The 17,041-nt window shown below is 35.8% G+C and overlaps 2 protein-coding genes across 7 annotated transcripts in view; both read right to left on the bottom strand.

Annotated features, from left to right (window-relative positions):
- The window catches only part of LOC137404472 (target of rapamycin complex 2 subunit MAPKAP1-like), a 181,017-nt gene that overhangs the window by 72,248 nt on the left and 91,728 nt on the right, over nucleotides 1-17,041 (bottom strand). For 3 of the 6 annotated variants that reach the window (XM_068090686.1, XM_068090689.1, XM_068090692.1), the window contains one exon: nucleotides 2,599-2,935. The exons of the other annotated variants lie outside the window; for them this stretch is intronic. The gene's annotated coding sequence lies outside the window, so the exon portion shown is untranslated. Of the gene's footprint in view, nucleotides 1-2,598; nucleotides 2,936-17,041 lie in introns of those variants that run through there. 6 annotated transcript variants of the gene reach the window in all.
- On the bottom strand, nucleotides 4,122-15,544 carry LOC137404055 (target of rapamycin complex 2 subunit MAPKAP1-like). The gene is made up of 15 exons (XM_068090212.1): nucleotides 15,396-15,544; nucleotides 15,093-15,160; nucleotides 14,616-14,732; nucleotides 13,704-13,846; nucleotides 12,702-12,865; nucleotides 12,236-12,317; nucleotides 11,772-11,962; nucleotides 11,296-11,389; nucleotides 10,596-10,722; nucleotides 7,972-8,160; nucleotides 7,461-7,468; nucleotides 5,858-5,932; nucleotides 5,305-5,433; nucleotides 4,950-5,059; nucleotides 4,122-4,131 (listed from the first exon to the last, which is right to left on the bottom strand). The coding sequence occupies exons 1-15, from the start codon at nucleotides 15,542-15,544 to the stop codon at nucleotides 4,122-4,124; spliced, it is 1,656 nt and encodes a 551-aa protein (XP_067946313.1).

Genomic DNA, 17,041 nt, shown 5'->3' with positions numbered 1-17,041 from the left:
TGAAAAACCTTTATAACGACTTACCTTTGTACTTATACTAAAACAATGATCATGGATTGCAATGTTATCAGATCCATCCAAAATTTTGCCACAATAAATTTTAGAACTTAGGTTATCATTGCGCCAAAAACATAAGTTGCATAGGTTCTACTTTATTCATGAAACAAAGCGTAAAATTGTGATTTCAATTATTTTAACTTTCACTTTAGGATGAATGAAAGAAATATTGCAAACAGTGGCTTATTCGTATTTCTCCAAATGAAATCCTTTAACACTAGACCAATGATATTGTTAGCTGCTACATTTTTATAATAAATAATGTGTGTCTGCGTTTTAGTGAAACTGCAAAAGCGATAGCAATTTTCTTTTGCATCTACAAAACTGGGTTCACAAAACTACAGAAACATTGGAAATTATTTTTTTCACACGCATTGATTCTTGTACTGATTGCCAAACTTTAAATTGAAGGTATATGATAAGAACCCTGCTATAACAGCAAAAAACCAAGTTTATGCTAGCAAAAAATAGTAGGCATGACTTAATTCCTCCCAAAAAAGGATTGAAATCTTTAGTGAAATAGTTGATATTTGCTATACATACAGTCAATAGACTGAGCTAATGCGTGTAGATAAATTATCAATAGTGGTTAATTGTTATTTTGATATATATTGTCATAGGTCAATTTTGTGAGAATTGTTTATTTGGGAGAATTGAATTGAGTCATTGAAGTTAGGGTAGCAAAATAATTGAATTGTGATGTTTTTGCGACGAACTGGAAATTGAATCGATTCTTACATGACATATAACTCAAAAGAACTGAATTGTTAATTGTTTGATGAGAATTGAAATGAATCGATTCATGTTTCAAGCTTATTAAGCATCTGTTGTTACAGCACATAACAAGCCAGTTTTTGTTGCAAACTGTAGCAAACGTGACATCGAGCTTGAAACTCATAGCAATGAGCTTTCCACAAAATTATTAGCCATTGTTATAAAATAAAAAATATATCGCAACTAATCAAATGTGACCAGTAAGTTTCTCTTTACAACTTAATACTAGCCTAATAACAATAGATCTTCATGGGTTAATTGCAAGCAATAAATACCAACTTGTAAAGACGTTCCTCAGCTTTCCAATGTATATTTATTTAGATATCTATGACCAGTTAGAGATAAGTTAAGTCAGACTTTTCGTAACTATGTCAAATGATAAAATTACCAACTGGCAGGCCCGGTGGGTTGGACAACCCACACGTATGCGACCGGTGAAAAAAATACATCAAAAACTTGAGCATTGCTCCCAAGCACATAAGTACACAAATTGTTTTAGTATCAATTTTTTTTTTTTATTCACGTGGCAATATTAGAAATAGATAATATATGATGTAGATATGAAATATCGAAGGAATATTGTTGCAATACTCTTTAGATACAAATACAAGCCGAAAGCAAAATTAAAAACACTGATAAAAAAAGAAAGGGAAGAGAGAGAGGGAAGGGAAGGAGGGAAGATTTGCTGGTATACTGTTTAAAATAAAGAGTTCCCACGTATTTTGCCTCCTGCGTGAGGCTTTCAGTGGGAAAAACCCGATCCGATCAATGGTCAAGAACATTATAAACAAGTAGATACTAACCATTATTGCATTAGTACAACTTGGTGAGCCTAAACTACTTTTTTAAATTATTAAATGCAGAATGTATTGCCCATTGCCTATGTAGAATATACAGGCTATTGCAATGCTTACATTACATCTTGCTGGATGCAATGATTTGTGTTAGAGATTCACTTGCGTTTTGAATTTGAATAAACTGAGTGTTTGATAAACATACCATAGTAAACTGTACGACAAGCAAATGATCATATAAACTACATAAAAAAATTCAGCGCTGTATGAATAGTCCTTAAATTAATTCAGAAACGCAGTTTCAATCTGATACTAAAGAAACCTAGCTACTGCACACGATCAAAAAGCCGAATAGAAATATCTATCGACCTTAGTCTAGCTTGGTTTTATTTACTAAAACGGGCTTATACAAACTTTAAAATATCTTAAGATTTTGGGTTATGGTAAATAAAAAGCATCAACCGGAATCACTAAAAATGATTTAAATAGTCATAGTGACTTCCTTTGATAACATGACAAGTGTGACAACTCCTCAATACTTACATCCTTCATTTGTGATTATCTCATGGTCCTATTAAAACAATATACATTATATACAATATATATTAAAATAATATACAAGTATACCGGGTCTAAATGAAAAGCCATGTAAGTGGTTGAATTCCTGAGTTTTAAATAAACACTAAGTTAGCCTATCTTTCAAATTTTATCATTTTCTGGAGCAAAAGTTTGACTGGCACAAACCTAGGTATTCTGTTATGTTTTGAATAGTTGCTTACTAGAATCTTGTGTACTCAAGTGTTACAGATGGTAGATAATGAGTCAAATCTTTATCATAAATCTGTTCAGTAGTATCGTTTGTGATTATCATAAATTTGTTGAATTATAATTTTGTTGAACTTTCAATTGAAACTATCTGTACATTATCATAGACAAAAAAGACATACTGTAATGCCAAATCACTGAAGCAATGCAGATTCAAGCGAAACTTTATTGAATGATTATTACCAGCCATTTGGTAATAATATTAAAACATATCATTCACAATATCGTTATGAAAAAGTAAAAACACATTGAAATAAATAAATTGGAAATTGTCTGCTATATACAATAACTCCTGTGCAAGAGCTTGCAATAAGATAGCCCATCAGAAAAGTGGTTTATAGTCTTTCAGACGGAAGATTGTAGCTAGGAAACAGGTAGAGCTTTTTACTATCAGTTGGTAAACACATCAGGGTGGGCTGCTGTCTGCTCACTCTTGGATATCTGTTGTTAACCTCTATGCTTTTTGCTCTCACCTTCTTTGCTATCTACAAGGTGAAGGATACTTCAGTGTACCATGTAATAACTACTATTCAATTGAACTTCATCAATCACAAAATTTGCAGAGTTTTCTTATGGTTTGTCAAGTGATAAAGCCAACCTTACAAATCTGTGTTGTGTATGAAACTGCGAGAAACACCTCAACATATATCACAATATTTACTAAGAAAATGTTTAGTCCAAGGTGAAAAATGAATGAGAGTTATTGACACTATTATAGCTATTATTAGGTAGTACCTGCTCCTCAAACAGCCTCTTCACATCCCGATGACAGCTGTGTTCATAGAAAGCTTCAACAAAGGCTCTTATAAAGAAGGAACCGTGAGTATCATGTCTTTCAGAGACATAACCTGTAAATACCTACACAGCAGTAGCTTCATTTATGCACAAGCTGTTACTTGCAGAACAAAAAGTGTCATTGTATACTCCAAACATGACATAGTTTTAATATATTATGTAATACTTGCTGTGTAAACAGCTCCTATTGGCCACTATGAGATATTCTAGCACGGGAAGACAAAACATAACACAATATAACATGTTTCTGAAACATTCATGTCATTCTAATTTGGTAAATAAAATTGTTTATCATTTAACAGAAATATTTGTTACCAGTAGAAACAGAAAGACTTCACATTAGAGATGATTTTTATAAACAGATATTAAAATTACAAAATTTTTAGAATTTGTCAATTTAGAACTGAGCAACCCTTCTCAAGCCATAAAAATAGATAACTTGGATGTACACAGGGAATATAAGACAGCCTATACTCTGAACACATACAGCAATACTTGACATGTCTAGTGTCTAGTTCAACTAGACTGTTTAACTGAAGGTCCACAGGCTAGCAGATTTAAATGATATCAATGCTAATAGATGTCAAGAGAAAAGAATTTAGACAGGTGCAGTTTCTATCACCTTCTTTGTGTTACCATGACATTTATAAGGTAAACAATCTCCTACCAATGACCTTCTCATCAATATACCTGCAAAATGATAAATTAGTTTTCAAGTTACCAGAAAAGCTTGAATTCATCATGAAAATGCCCTCAGACGTCACCAAATCAGCCGAGTTAGAGCTTGTAGCCTAAGATTTAGATGTAGAAGGAGTGGCAACAGTTGGAGTTGGGTCTGGAGATTTAGAGGAATGAGGGCTATTTATAAGTGGTAGATCAAAGCCGCCTGCAATAGAGATATTCATATGTTACCAGCAGCTGCATAATTACTCTGTGTTGTGGAGGAAATAAAACTAAGTAAATTAGTTACATTAAGTGGCAATCGAAACTTTTTAATTGATACTAGAGATCATCAGGGAGTTGTGTGAAGTTGCTTTATATCTGTAGAGTTGTCTGCTCTCTATGCATACGAGTTACTAAGAACTCTTTCAAAACCTATAGACACATTCAAAGCTGATGCAGTCAAGTTATTTACAATTGTTAGTTATTAATACTTGTATCATATACTTGTATCACTGTGTTTAAAGTCTTAATTTTCCTAAAATATTGGAACCAAATTTTTAAATTGAGTTTGTGGTTTGGATAGGGGTCGTTGGGTTTGTTAATATTTTGTTGGCCTTTTCAGCAGACCTTTTAATGTACTGACAGACTCCAGTAATAATTTGCAGATCAAAGTTTGAGCCATTAATAAATATTTGATATACTTGTGAAAAAATTCATAGTCAATCTGTGAGGTCAATTACTCAGTGAAAATTGCTTTAATGTTAAAAGTTTTAATCTTATTAGAAGAATTTGATTCTCATGTCTAAAGTTGTACAATACGCATGACTCAAATATAGTACACAGTGAATTAAGTCTAGTTAAAGCTAATGAAATTTCCATTAAATGGCTAAGCAACAAACGCAACGGAGTTAATAATTTTAGTCATGACACCGTCTATAGAACTCACACGGTTGCCAGATGTATGTTCTTGTCCACTGTTAGCTGCATTAGACTTCCTTACTTGTGCTGCTTCAGTAGGTGTCTGATCAACTGCCCCCTAACCTTGTGTAAGGAACTGCAGGCTTAAAGACTGACTGTAGAGGGCGCTGCTCTACCAGAGCTAGCCTAGCGAATCCAAACTTTGTCATGGGTTTTGGGGATATGAGAGACCTCTAAAGACAACTAGAGAAATATAAAAGAACTTTAGACTATTCATGGAATGTTATTGCTTATAATTATTTAAGATTCGTTTATTATTTCTCAAAGTCTGTTTATAAACTGTCGTACACTTAACCTTAGTGAATGATGAAACTATTGTTAGAGGAGCTATGATTAGCACTCAATGTTACCCTGAGTAGACAACTCCTGACGCTAATATTTGATGGTAATACTCATCCTAGTGTCACAGTTAACTAACCTTGTGATCCAGAGCAGGAAAATCATCATCCCCTTCGCCATCATCTTCTGTCATGCGAAGAGAATACAACTCCAGGTCTTTAGTAGTGACAAACGAAATTAATATGGTTGAGACAGCAATTACACACAACTACAAAAAATTGAAGCCCAGCTGCAAGCTCTAGGTGAGCGAACAAAAAAGGAGATAGCAACTCCACACAGTGTTAAAGTGACACCCAGGTTAGTAGTAACAACCACTCGGTGTACTTGTGACACCAATTATATCAGCACAAATCATTACCAATGCGACTAATTTCATTATGTATCCAACATAGAGATATTAACTATCTGAATGAGAGTTGTGCTCCCATTGGTCATGCTGAAATGCAACAATTTATGCAACACTAAAGATGCTCCAAGCTTTCACTTTGTGTAATGATAGTGATAGAGAGGATGTGACAAATTGTAACCAATCAGTAAACTAACTGAAGCTCAGGTTTCCTCCCTTCTCTAGTGTACTTCCAGCAAGTCAATCCTATTGTCTGCTGCACCGTTGCTGTTGTTATGCCAGTTACAGGAAGCAGCTTCTTTGACAACGAAGTATCCTGCATTGTCATGTAGATGTCTATGTTCTTTGTGTCCACCTTATTCTACAAATAGACAGTAGACTATTATTGAAAGCAATTAATTCTTATATACAACCTTCAAAATTCATCAACTGATTGAAATAAGGCTATAACTGAAGATTACCTTTCATTCTGATATACAGCCTATCAAATTCATCAACTGATAGAAATAAGGCTATAATTGAAGATCTACCTTTCATTCTGATATACAGCCTATCAAATTCAGTTGATGAATTTGATAGGTTAATTAAAGCAATAACGACTAGACTGCCATAGACTCTCTAGACTGCCATAGACTCCCTAGACTGCAATAGACTCCCTAGACTGCCATAGACTCCCTAGACTGCCATAGACTCCCTAGACTGCCATAGACTCCCTAAACTCCATAAACTCCCTAGACTGCAAGACTCCCTAGACTGCCATAGACTCCGTAGACTGCCATAGACTCCCTAGACTGCCATAGACTCCCTAGACTGTCATAGACTCCCTAAACTCCATAAACTCCCTAGACTGCCATAGACTCCCTAGACTGCCATAGACTCCCTAGACTGCTATAGACTCCCTAGACTGCCATAGACTCCCTAGACTGCCATAGACTCCCTAGACTGCCATAGACTCCCTAGACTGCCATAGACTCCCAAGACTGCCATAGACTCCCTAAACTCCATAAACTCCCTAGACTGCAATAGACTCCCTAGACTGCCATAGACTCCCTAGACTGCCATAGACTCCCTAGACTGCCATAGACTCCCTAGACTGCCATAGACTCCCTAGACTGCCATAAACTCCCTAGACTGCAATAGACTCCCTAGACTGCCATAGACTGCCATAGACTCCTAGACTCCCTAGGCTGCCATAGACTGCCATAGAATCCTAGGCTCCCTAGATCGCCATAGACTCCCTAGACCGCCATAGGCTCCCTAGACTGGCATAGACTCCCTATAGACTACCATAAACTCCCTAGACTGCCATAGACTCCCTAGACTGCCATAGACTCCCTAGACTGCCATAGACTCCCTAGACTGCCATAGACTCTCTAGACTGCCATAGACTCCCTAGACTGCCATAGGCTCCCTAGACTTCCATAGACTCCCTAGACTACCATAGACTCCCTAGACTGCCATAGACTGCCATAGACTCCTAGGCTCCCTAGACCGCCATAGACTCCCTAGACTACCATAAACTCCCTAGACTGCCATAGACTCCCTAGACTACCATAAACTCCCTAGACCGCCATAGACTCTCTAGACTGCCATAGACTCGCTAGACTACCATAAACTCCCTAGACTGCCATAGACCGCCATAGACTCCCTAGACTACCATAAACTCCCTAGACCGCCATAGACTCCCTAGACCGCCATAGACTCCCTAGACTGCCATAGACTCCCTAGACTGCCATAGACGTGCAGCTATCTACTCTCTAAACAGAGAATAAGATAGCTGCGCAGTTGCTCATAAATACAAAGGTGATCGATTGGTGCAGGTGTTACAGCATAGGTCTACCAGTCTTAATATCATGAGTTGGAGTATCATCAAAATGTTTTATGCTAACCTTGACCCCTGGGTACAAAAAAGGACATGAACAGGCAGTACCACTTTTTATAGTAAAAATCTTTGGTTGTTTTGCTTTATTGTAGGCGTATCAAATATTTGTTACTAGTTTTACTTTGAAGAATAGACTTTGCTGTTTAGAAAAAATGGCAAATCATTGTAAATGAACTTTGAAGATGTGTGCTCCCCATCAACTCGTTGTAAAATTAAAATTACTGCAACCATGGTCTATGAAATCAAGAGATTCATCAGAAAAAGGAGAGAAGTTCACGATGCAAACCAATAATACTACAGTTACGGTACAGCCCAAAAATTAAAAAATTCAAGTCAAGTTTTTCCTTTTGGTATAGCCAAAGAGATGAGTTTTGAAAGATCTTAGAAAAAATTAAGCAATTTATACGTATTTTACTGTTTTTATAACATAAAATCCCTACAGCGTATACAATCCTGGAACGAATTGTTTACATTGTAGAAGCGCCTACTGTATAATAACTGGCGGTTCAGGGACTCACTGAGTTGAACCTGCAGGTTGGAGAATACTCTAGTCACAAGGTTGACTGAGAAAAGCTTGCTTTGTGAAGGATGAGAAACCATAGATGAGTGAAGAGTTTCGGTTTCATCTGTAGTCACCGGGTCAATATCTGGGAACATATTGCTGTCAGCTGTGCTGCCAGCATCTATCATAGAAACCGATCTGGGTCCTGGAATACATGAATGTAATTTAGTCATGGTAGCTTGCTTGACCTATAACACCTTATGAAATTTTAGAGAGGCTACCTCCCAATTTTGAACAAGTTAAACATTGCAAGGAATAGCAACTTTATAGATGAAAAACAGGATGGACAATGTCAAGAAAGCCAACTTTTTTAATCAAAAACAGTTTAGATATTATATTGTAAAGGGGCAAATTCTTAATCTAGAACAGTCGAGACACAGTAAGAAAAGGCAACTTCTCCCCTCTAGAACAATTTAGACATTGTAAGAGGAAACAACTTCTCCAATCAACAACAAGTACAGTCAAACATGGATAACTCGAACTTCACGGGACCGAGCAAAAGTGTTCGAATTATCAGAGCGTTCAAGTTATCAGAGCACTGTCACAAGTCCATGTATTTACTTATTTATTAGTAGATACATGTACATATGCAAACTATAATATAAATCAAAAGCACAAGTGGCTTGTTTCAAATTAAATGCTTCTAATGTAAAGTTTAAAACGTTTTTATCAAAAAGTATAGAGATTTTTCTAGATCACTTGAGATTGGTTTGTTGTTTGAGGTGATGTTATTGCCAGGACGTTTTTTAGATTGACATTGGCAAAACTTGATCGTTGTTAAAATGCTCAAAAGAAAAGACATCTTTTTCTTTTGAGCGTTTTACCCATGATCAATTTTGCCGATTTTTCTTGAAGTTTATGCAAAGATATCTTACTTTACCTGGGATTCGTTAAGAGCAACACTCCGAGGGGGCTCCGAGGCAGTTCAATTAAAAGTTTTACGAGGTTTTACGGTACATTGTATATCACTCACGCTTTTTGAATGGATACTAATTGAATGTACACACTTATTCTGTGTTTAGGTCAAACGATGAATAGATTTTTTTAGCTAAGACAACGTATACGTTTAATTACAACAATTTTTAAGACGTTTTAAACATTCAACATTCCGACGTTGATTCAACACGGAATCAACGTCGGAAAACTATTTGTCACGGGCTAGCCGGGTCACGCACTCAAGGATTTTCGCCACGCACATACAAAACAACATGCTGTTTTTGTTTTGTATGTGCGTGGCGAAAATCCTTGCGCGTGTGACCCGGCAAGCCTGTGCTATTCATCGTATAGCAGTATAAATCAAATTTGACCAAACCTTTAGCAAAGTCGTTGACAAAAATATTTTGCCGATGGTGGTAATAACAACGCTTATGAATTACGAAAAGATGAGGTTTACCTCTATGGCTTTGAATAAAGTGATTTTCTAAAGAGATAACAACCGTTTCGGTAGCCGTTGGGCAAAAAAACAGTTCGAGTTAACAGTGTTGAGTTCGAGTTATCTATAGCAATTTATCATTACGTGGGAACGGACCAAAGAAACCGTTCGAATTAACCATGTGTTCGAGCTATCCGTGGACGAGTTATCCATGTTTGACTGTATTTTACATGTGACACTTATGGTTGCCTTCTTTAGCAGTGTTACATGATAATAATAAAATAACTATTATTTATTATAACCATATAACACTGCTATTATTAGGAATAAATTATTACTTATGATAATTTATTCTTAATAATAATTTATTAGGAATAAATAAGGTGTGGGTCACAAAATTACTACATGAATTAAAGAGTCAACAATTTTATACCGACAGCTTCATGCCAAAGCTAAAAAGCAAGTCAGAGACATTGAAAATGCTGCCAAAACTGTTTAGGGATGCTGACCTCGATGTGCCAGTGGCTAATGAAATGTGTTTAAACTATTAAGGTGTCTTTCAACGTTGCATAAAAATGCTCGTACAAACGCACTCGAGGTATGATGCCTAGGAGGTAGATCAACCTATCTCTATTGGTAACCATTCACGCTATCATCAATTTAAATGAGCATGCCTACCTTGCAAAAAAAACATGAGAAATACTTTGCGCTATGATTCGAGACAAGTATAAGATGCAAGATTACAAAGATTGAGGAGTAAATGATGAGAAAGTGACAGAATGAACCAAATAAATCTTGCTTATTTGTGAATGAAGTTAACTATTTTTAGCACTGCTGTAGAGAAAAATAAATTGACTAGCAGTTGTTTAAATTGTGCGGTTTAATAAACACTCCACAGTTGTTAAATCTGACCGCAGCTCTTTTGGAGTCAGAATTAGTTAGATTGTGCAAAACAAGTCACCCTGTCAGCATTACGATGATCGTTTAAATATAAATATTTATGTAGTTAGAGTGCAGTTAACTAGGCACATCCATCGTGTAACCAATCAGTGGGCTAGAAATTTAGTAAGTTTAATGTAAACAATTGTTTTCTGAAAATAGAGTGAGTTGAGTGAACAGAAACCATTAATGCTTGGCTAGAAGACATGAGTGACAAACGCTCCACAACTCACTGGCATGTCTGGTCTTCAGAAGTTCTAGTAACTAACCTACAGGGGTGCGAGAACAAGTCATATAGAATTCTCTAGAAGAAGAGTCAGCAATCAGGACATCCTCATCCAGCTTCTGATTGAATTCATTTCCGAGTTGAAATTTCTCATTGGCCACTGAGAACAACTGAGAACAAAAAAAACTTGATCACCTTATGATCGAAGATGTTGAGTCAAATATTAAATCCATACTAAGAACAGAGTTTTTAGAGTAGGTAAAGCTATAGAAAAAAAAATTTAGTACCGGTATGGAATTTCCTGTGTTCATTGCTCACTTCTGCTATCATGAACACTAGGATCAGCATGTTGATGCTTGCTAAAAGTGCTTGTGCATAACTCTCATTCAACTGGTCAATTCTGTTATCAGCAAGAATATGTTGTTATTTCGAAACAACTCTTCAGTAATTTATAAATTAAAATTTGACAATAATTTATTGTCAATTTTCTACATGCCAACCAGTTGAAAGTGGAAATTTATCCCCTTTGTAACACAACAGCTTGGTCAGAGTAACATCAGCACACTCAAGTTTGGTCCTGTTGATGTGCATTAAAGATTATCTCAGGATTAACACACATTTCATGCATTTTTCAGGTGGTTCAAAATGAAAGCGGTATGGCTATGAACACAGACTTGTACGTAGAATGGGAACTTAACAACAGGTTGGGTATGAAGTACGCCAGCCTGTAGTAGAGCACGTACATTGCGTCTCTCCTGTACGAGCTGCAGAAGCTGTCCAACTGTCACAGTGCTGACATCTACTAGTAACTTGGTAGAGCCATGATCAGGGATGTGTCTGTGGAATAACATGATGTGCGTACACGCTGGAATCAGCTGCGAAATATCTGGTTTTAGCGAAAAAATTTTACAAAGCAAATAAATGCTTTCAAACAAATTTCAACAAAAGCTGAGAAATTTATCTTGTATGTACAGTTGAAGCCATGATCAGGGATGTGCCTACTCACTACAATACAAAGTTAAATATCTGTTTCAAGAGACAAACTTGGATATAATGTACCAATTTTGACAAGGCAAATGAATACTTTCACACAGTTTTATTTTAAATTGATCAAATTATTTATATGTATAGTTTAATCTTTTCCAAAATGTTAACCAGATGAACATCATGAAAAGACTACAGCATTGTCTGAGCACGCACATGTATATACAGAACTCACACGGTGACCAGCTGAGTGTTCCTGTCTAGTGCGCTAGCTACGTTAGACCTCCTTACTCTAGGCGCAGCTTCGGTAGGTCTCTGGCCCACCTCCCCCAACCTTGTGTAACGAGCTGCAGGCTTGGAAACCGGTTGCGGAGGACGCTGCACTACTAGAGCTAGCTTAGCGAATCCAAACTTTGATATTGGTTGCTGGAACAAAAATCTCACAACTAGAGAAATATAAAAGAACTTTAGACTATCAATGGAATGTTATTGTTTATAATTATTTAAGACTCGTTTATCATTTCTCAATGACTGTTTATAAACTATTGTACATTTAATTATAGTGAATGATGAAACTATTGCTAGCAGAGCTATGAGTAGCATTCAATATTGCCTTGAGCAGACAACTCCTGACGCTATTATTCAATGGGAATACTCATCACATAAATTAAACAGAAAATAATGTCACAATTAACTAACCTTGTGATCCAGAGCAGGAAAATCATCATCCACTTCGCCATCATCTTCTGTCATGTGGAGGGAATACAACTCCAGGTCTTTACTAGTGACGAACGAAATTAATATGGTTGAAGCAGCAATTACACACAACTACGAGAGATTGAAGCCCAGCTGCAAGCTCTAGGTGAACAAACAAAAAAGGCGGTAGCAACTCCAACCAGTGTTAAAGTGACACCCAGGGTAGTAGTAACAAACACTCGGTGTACTTGTGACATCAATTATATCAGTGCGATTCATTACCAATAAGACTAATAATCGCATTATGTATCCAACAGGGATATTAACTATCTGAGTGAGAGTTGTGCTCCCATTGGTCATGCTGAAATACAACCATTTATGCAACACTAAAGATGTTCCAAGCTTTCACTTTGTGTAATGATAAGTGATAGAGAGGATGTGACAAATTGTAACCAATCAGTAAACTAACTGAAGCTCAGGTTTCCTCCCTTCTCTAGTGTACTTCCAGCAAGTCAACCCTATTGTCTGCTGCACAGTTGCTGTTGTTATAACAGTTACAGGAAGCAGCTTCTTTGACAACGAAGTATCCTGCATTGTCATATAGATGTCAATGTTCTTTGTGTCCACCTGATTCTACAAATAGACAGTAGGCTATTATTAAAAGCAATTAATTCTGATATACAACCTTTCAAATTCATCAACTGATAGAAATAAGGCTATAACTGAAGATCTACCTTCCATTCTGATATACAGCCTATCAAATTCATCAACTGATAGAAATAAGGCTATAACTGAAGATTTAACTTTCATTCTGAAATACAACCTATCAAACTCAGTTGATGGATTTGATAGGTTAATTAAAGCAATAACGACTAGACTGCCATAGACTCCCTAGACTGCCATAGACTCCCTAGACTGCCATAGACTCCCTAGACTGCCATAGACTCCCTAGACTGCCATAGACTCCCTAGACTGCCATAGACTCCCTAGACTGCCATAGACTCCCTAGACTGCCATAGACTGCCATAGACTCCCTAGACTGCCATAGACTCCCTAGACTGCCATAGACTCCCTAGACTGCCATAGACTCCCTAAACTGCCATAGACTCCCTGGACTGCCATAGACTCCCTAGACTGCCATAGACTCCCTAGACTGCCATAGACTACCATAGACTCTCTAGACTGCCATAGACTCCCTAGACTGCCCTAGACTGCCATAGGCTCCCTAGACTGCCATAGACTCCCTAGACTGCCATAGACACCCTAGGCTGCCATAGACTCCCTAGACTGCCATAGACTGCCATAGACTCCCTAGACTGCCATACATTACTTTTTTAACAAATAAACATCTCATTACAAGCACCTACAGATACAAATGTATTAGCCGCATGACCTCTGCTGATATTAACTCCAAACTATTGTTTTTTTTCTGTATTTTCAACTAAAAACTATGCATGAGATTGATATGTACCTCTCCATTATACTTCTTGTACTCGTCAAAAGGATTGTTAGACTCCGCTTCCTTGGTTGACGTCAGAAGTTTTGCAAGATTTGATGTGGGTTTTTGAAGCTTTATTGGTTTTTTCCCAAACAACTGTTCAAGAGTTTCTTCGTCTATGTAAGAGTATATAACTCCCATTAATCATATTGATATCTCCATAAAATTATCACAATTGATGCAATGGGCATCCAGCTCATAGCGATGCAAATCTAAATCTAAACTCAATTTGTGAAACAACTGGTGGCTAGAAAATCTGCAGACAGCAAAGTTGACAGCCAAATACATGCCATGCCAAAAAATGACCTGTATATTTACATTAATTAATTTATATAAATTAAAAATATTTCATTAATTTTGAAGTTTAATTGATAATATGCTGCTTAATTTTGAACATATAGAAATGTGTCAGTAGAAGCAAATTAGCCAAAGAGCCTAAATGAATGATATCAAATCATGGCATCAAATCAACGCGAGTAAAAATGAAGCCAATATTCATATTATATAAATTGTATATATCAATATTATTATATAATTATATATAATAAAAATACATAACATATATATGATATATAATTAATCATATATATGATATATAATATAATTATATACCGTAATATATATTATATATTTTATCTCTAATATATATATTATAGATAATATAATTATATAATATATATATAAAATTATAATTTCATATATTATATAATTATATTAATATTATATATATGAATAATTATTTATATTATACAATTATGAAATACATATAATATATATAATTACATATATTTATAATTACTTATTTTATAATTATATAGTTATAATATACATATAATAAATAATTACATATATTATAACATATTATATAAATACACATATTAAGACCTGCTTCTGTTGAATCATTTTGTCTCCATTTTATGGATTTGATTTTCGCCCTACTGTTCTTCTCCTGCTTTATCTTTTCAATCCTGTAGGCTGTACTAGAGCGCATTCGCACTCCACCTGTAATGTAACAGAATTATAAATATTAATAATAAGGTTACACAAAACTGGTGCAATCAAGCATATCTTTAAAAAAATTCCCAAAGTTGAAAATGAAGTTTAATTAAAGATGGTCGATATGTGAGACCCATCAATTGGAAGACAACAGTTAATGAAAGCCTGAAACTTTTCCTATTCCCTTTTCTTTTTAAATTTTCAATGTATACAACATGTACTTTACTATGAATTCACAAATTCAAGTGTGACAAAACACACAATTCTTTTAAAGCTAAACACCATAGGCTACCATAGGCGAGTCCTATCATGATCATTACCAACAAATGGATTTAAGTGTGTAAAAACATCATATGATCACATTACCAAAGTCCATGTCTGAGAGGATATCTGGAGAAACACTAATTTCATGCTCACTCCCTGAGTGTGAGTTGCTAAAAAGAAAAATCAGACAAAAAACGTGAGTTTCATCCAAACATTTCCATAACGTTTGAATTTCAAAACTAAGCCACTGATACAGATTGATCGAATAGATAGAATATGAGAACACTAAAATGAATGCAAATGAGTTTGAATTTAACTCAATGCAGTCAGATCAATAACGTGAAGATAGCAGTGAGCGAACGATTTGCAAATGTAAGGGTGAGAACAGACTTGTGTTTAACTGACTTGCTTAACTTTGAGTTGGATATTTTTCTTTGATCAGCACGAATAAGGTCAGGCTCCACAAGCATTTCGCAAAGACCAGATTCATCACTTGTGATAAAGCAGGTACGAAGGTGTCTTAAAAGGAATTGCGGATCATCAACCGTACTCATTGCGAATTAAGGCAAGTTGCAGACGTATCTAATATCTCGATATTATTACGAAATTGCAACAACGAAAATTGTATTCAAACTGCTAATAATGATTGGCTAAATAAATTAGTTAAAATAGTATGTATAAGTAAGTTGTAAACGTATCTGGATGCTTACAAAACTCGTACACTTCACGAAGTACAGAGATAATCTTCCGGAAACAAATACGAACGTAGTTTAGTTGACTAGCTGACGCGCAACTGAGTTTACCGTGTACAAAGAATATTGCGGGCTCTCGGCTTAATTTTCATAATGAGAATTAAACTAGAACACCGCTACGACCTGTACGAATATCCATTAATGTGATAGACGTAAAACTCTGAGTAGGACATAGAAAAGTTGAGACAATCGTGTAAACAATTTTTATGAAAAGCCTCACTTCCTGTAAAGCGTGCGTTTAGAAATTTGACATACACTTGCCTTACACTTGCATTGAACTGAATTTATTTTTACACTTTTTGAAGTTTGTAACCAATGCTGAAAAAAGAATTGACTGAAGAACTTTTATATCAGTCTTAACTAGCAAAGAAGTCTAAATTTTATCAAGCTGCAGGTAAAATTACTGAAATAGATCAACTTGTATTGTTTAAACGTACAGCCTGCCTGTACGAGCTAGAGCTTCACATAATGGGAAGAAGTTGATGAGAATTTATGTTAGTCCTGATCCAAAATTAGGTTTGCAACTTCAATATAAGCAATACAATTTTATGATACATCACTACTTTGTCCTTTTCAACAGAGTTTCAATTTTTATAGATTAATTACCAAAACCCACAGCGTATTGATCTTGAGCTAAGACCCACAGCATATTGATCTTGAGCTAGACATATATGATTAGTCATTGTTGTACACAAACTGTACAGTAGTAGTAACCTTGGAAATCACCTCAATCATGAGTTTTATAATACTACTGTCGCAATGATTCAGATGGAGGCCCAGGATTGGTTATGGATCCGAGTTTGCTGTTAATGTAGATGATCACGCATTACCTTTTGAAATTTAATTTTCATGCACAGTGAAGGGGAGGAAGGGGAGTTTAATAATACATCATGCATGCTCCACCAGCCAAGAAATTTTGTCAGTTTTTTTTAAAGTCATCAAATGCTGCTCTTCTCACCTCCAATCTCACCAAGGAAACAACAATCTACTACTACAGGCCTGCAAAGGTTTACTTCAATGTACCCCTACAAGTTCTACATTTAATGTACATCATGCTGACCTTTTTAAATTAGTTTTAGTGCCAAGCAGTTGTGCAGCACCTCTTTGAACTAATCGAGGCTCGGGGTTTACTTTTCATCGGTTCTCAAAGACTGACTTACTACGGAACCAATGGCTGGTGAATATGAAACGCCTCTCCTCTTTCAACTCTGGTAAAGGGGACGAACTGTGGCAGCTCACCAGCTCATCACGTTTACGCTCAGTAAGTTGTAACATTTTATAAAGAGATAAGTTTAGTAG

The sequence above is a fragment of the Watersipora subatra genome, chromosome 9 (assembly GCF_963576615.1).
Source record: "Watersipora subatra chromosome 9, tzWatSuba1.1, whole genome shotgun sequence".
Lineage (NCBI taxonomy): Eukaryota > Metazoa > Bryozoa > Gymnolaemata > Cheilostomatida > Watersiporidae > Watersipora > Watersipora subatra.
The sequence above is the reverse complement of the archived record's forward strand: the minus strand, read 5'-3'. Positions and strand labels throughout refer to the sequence as shown.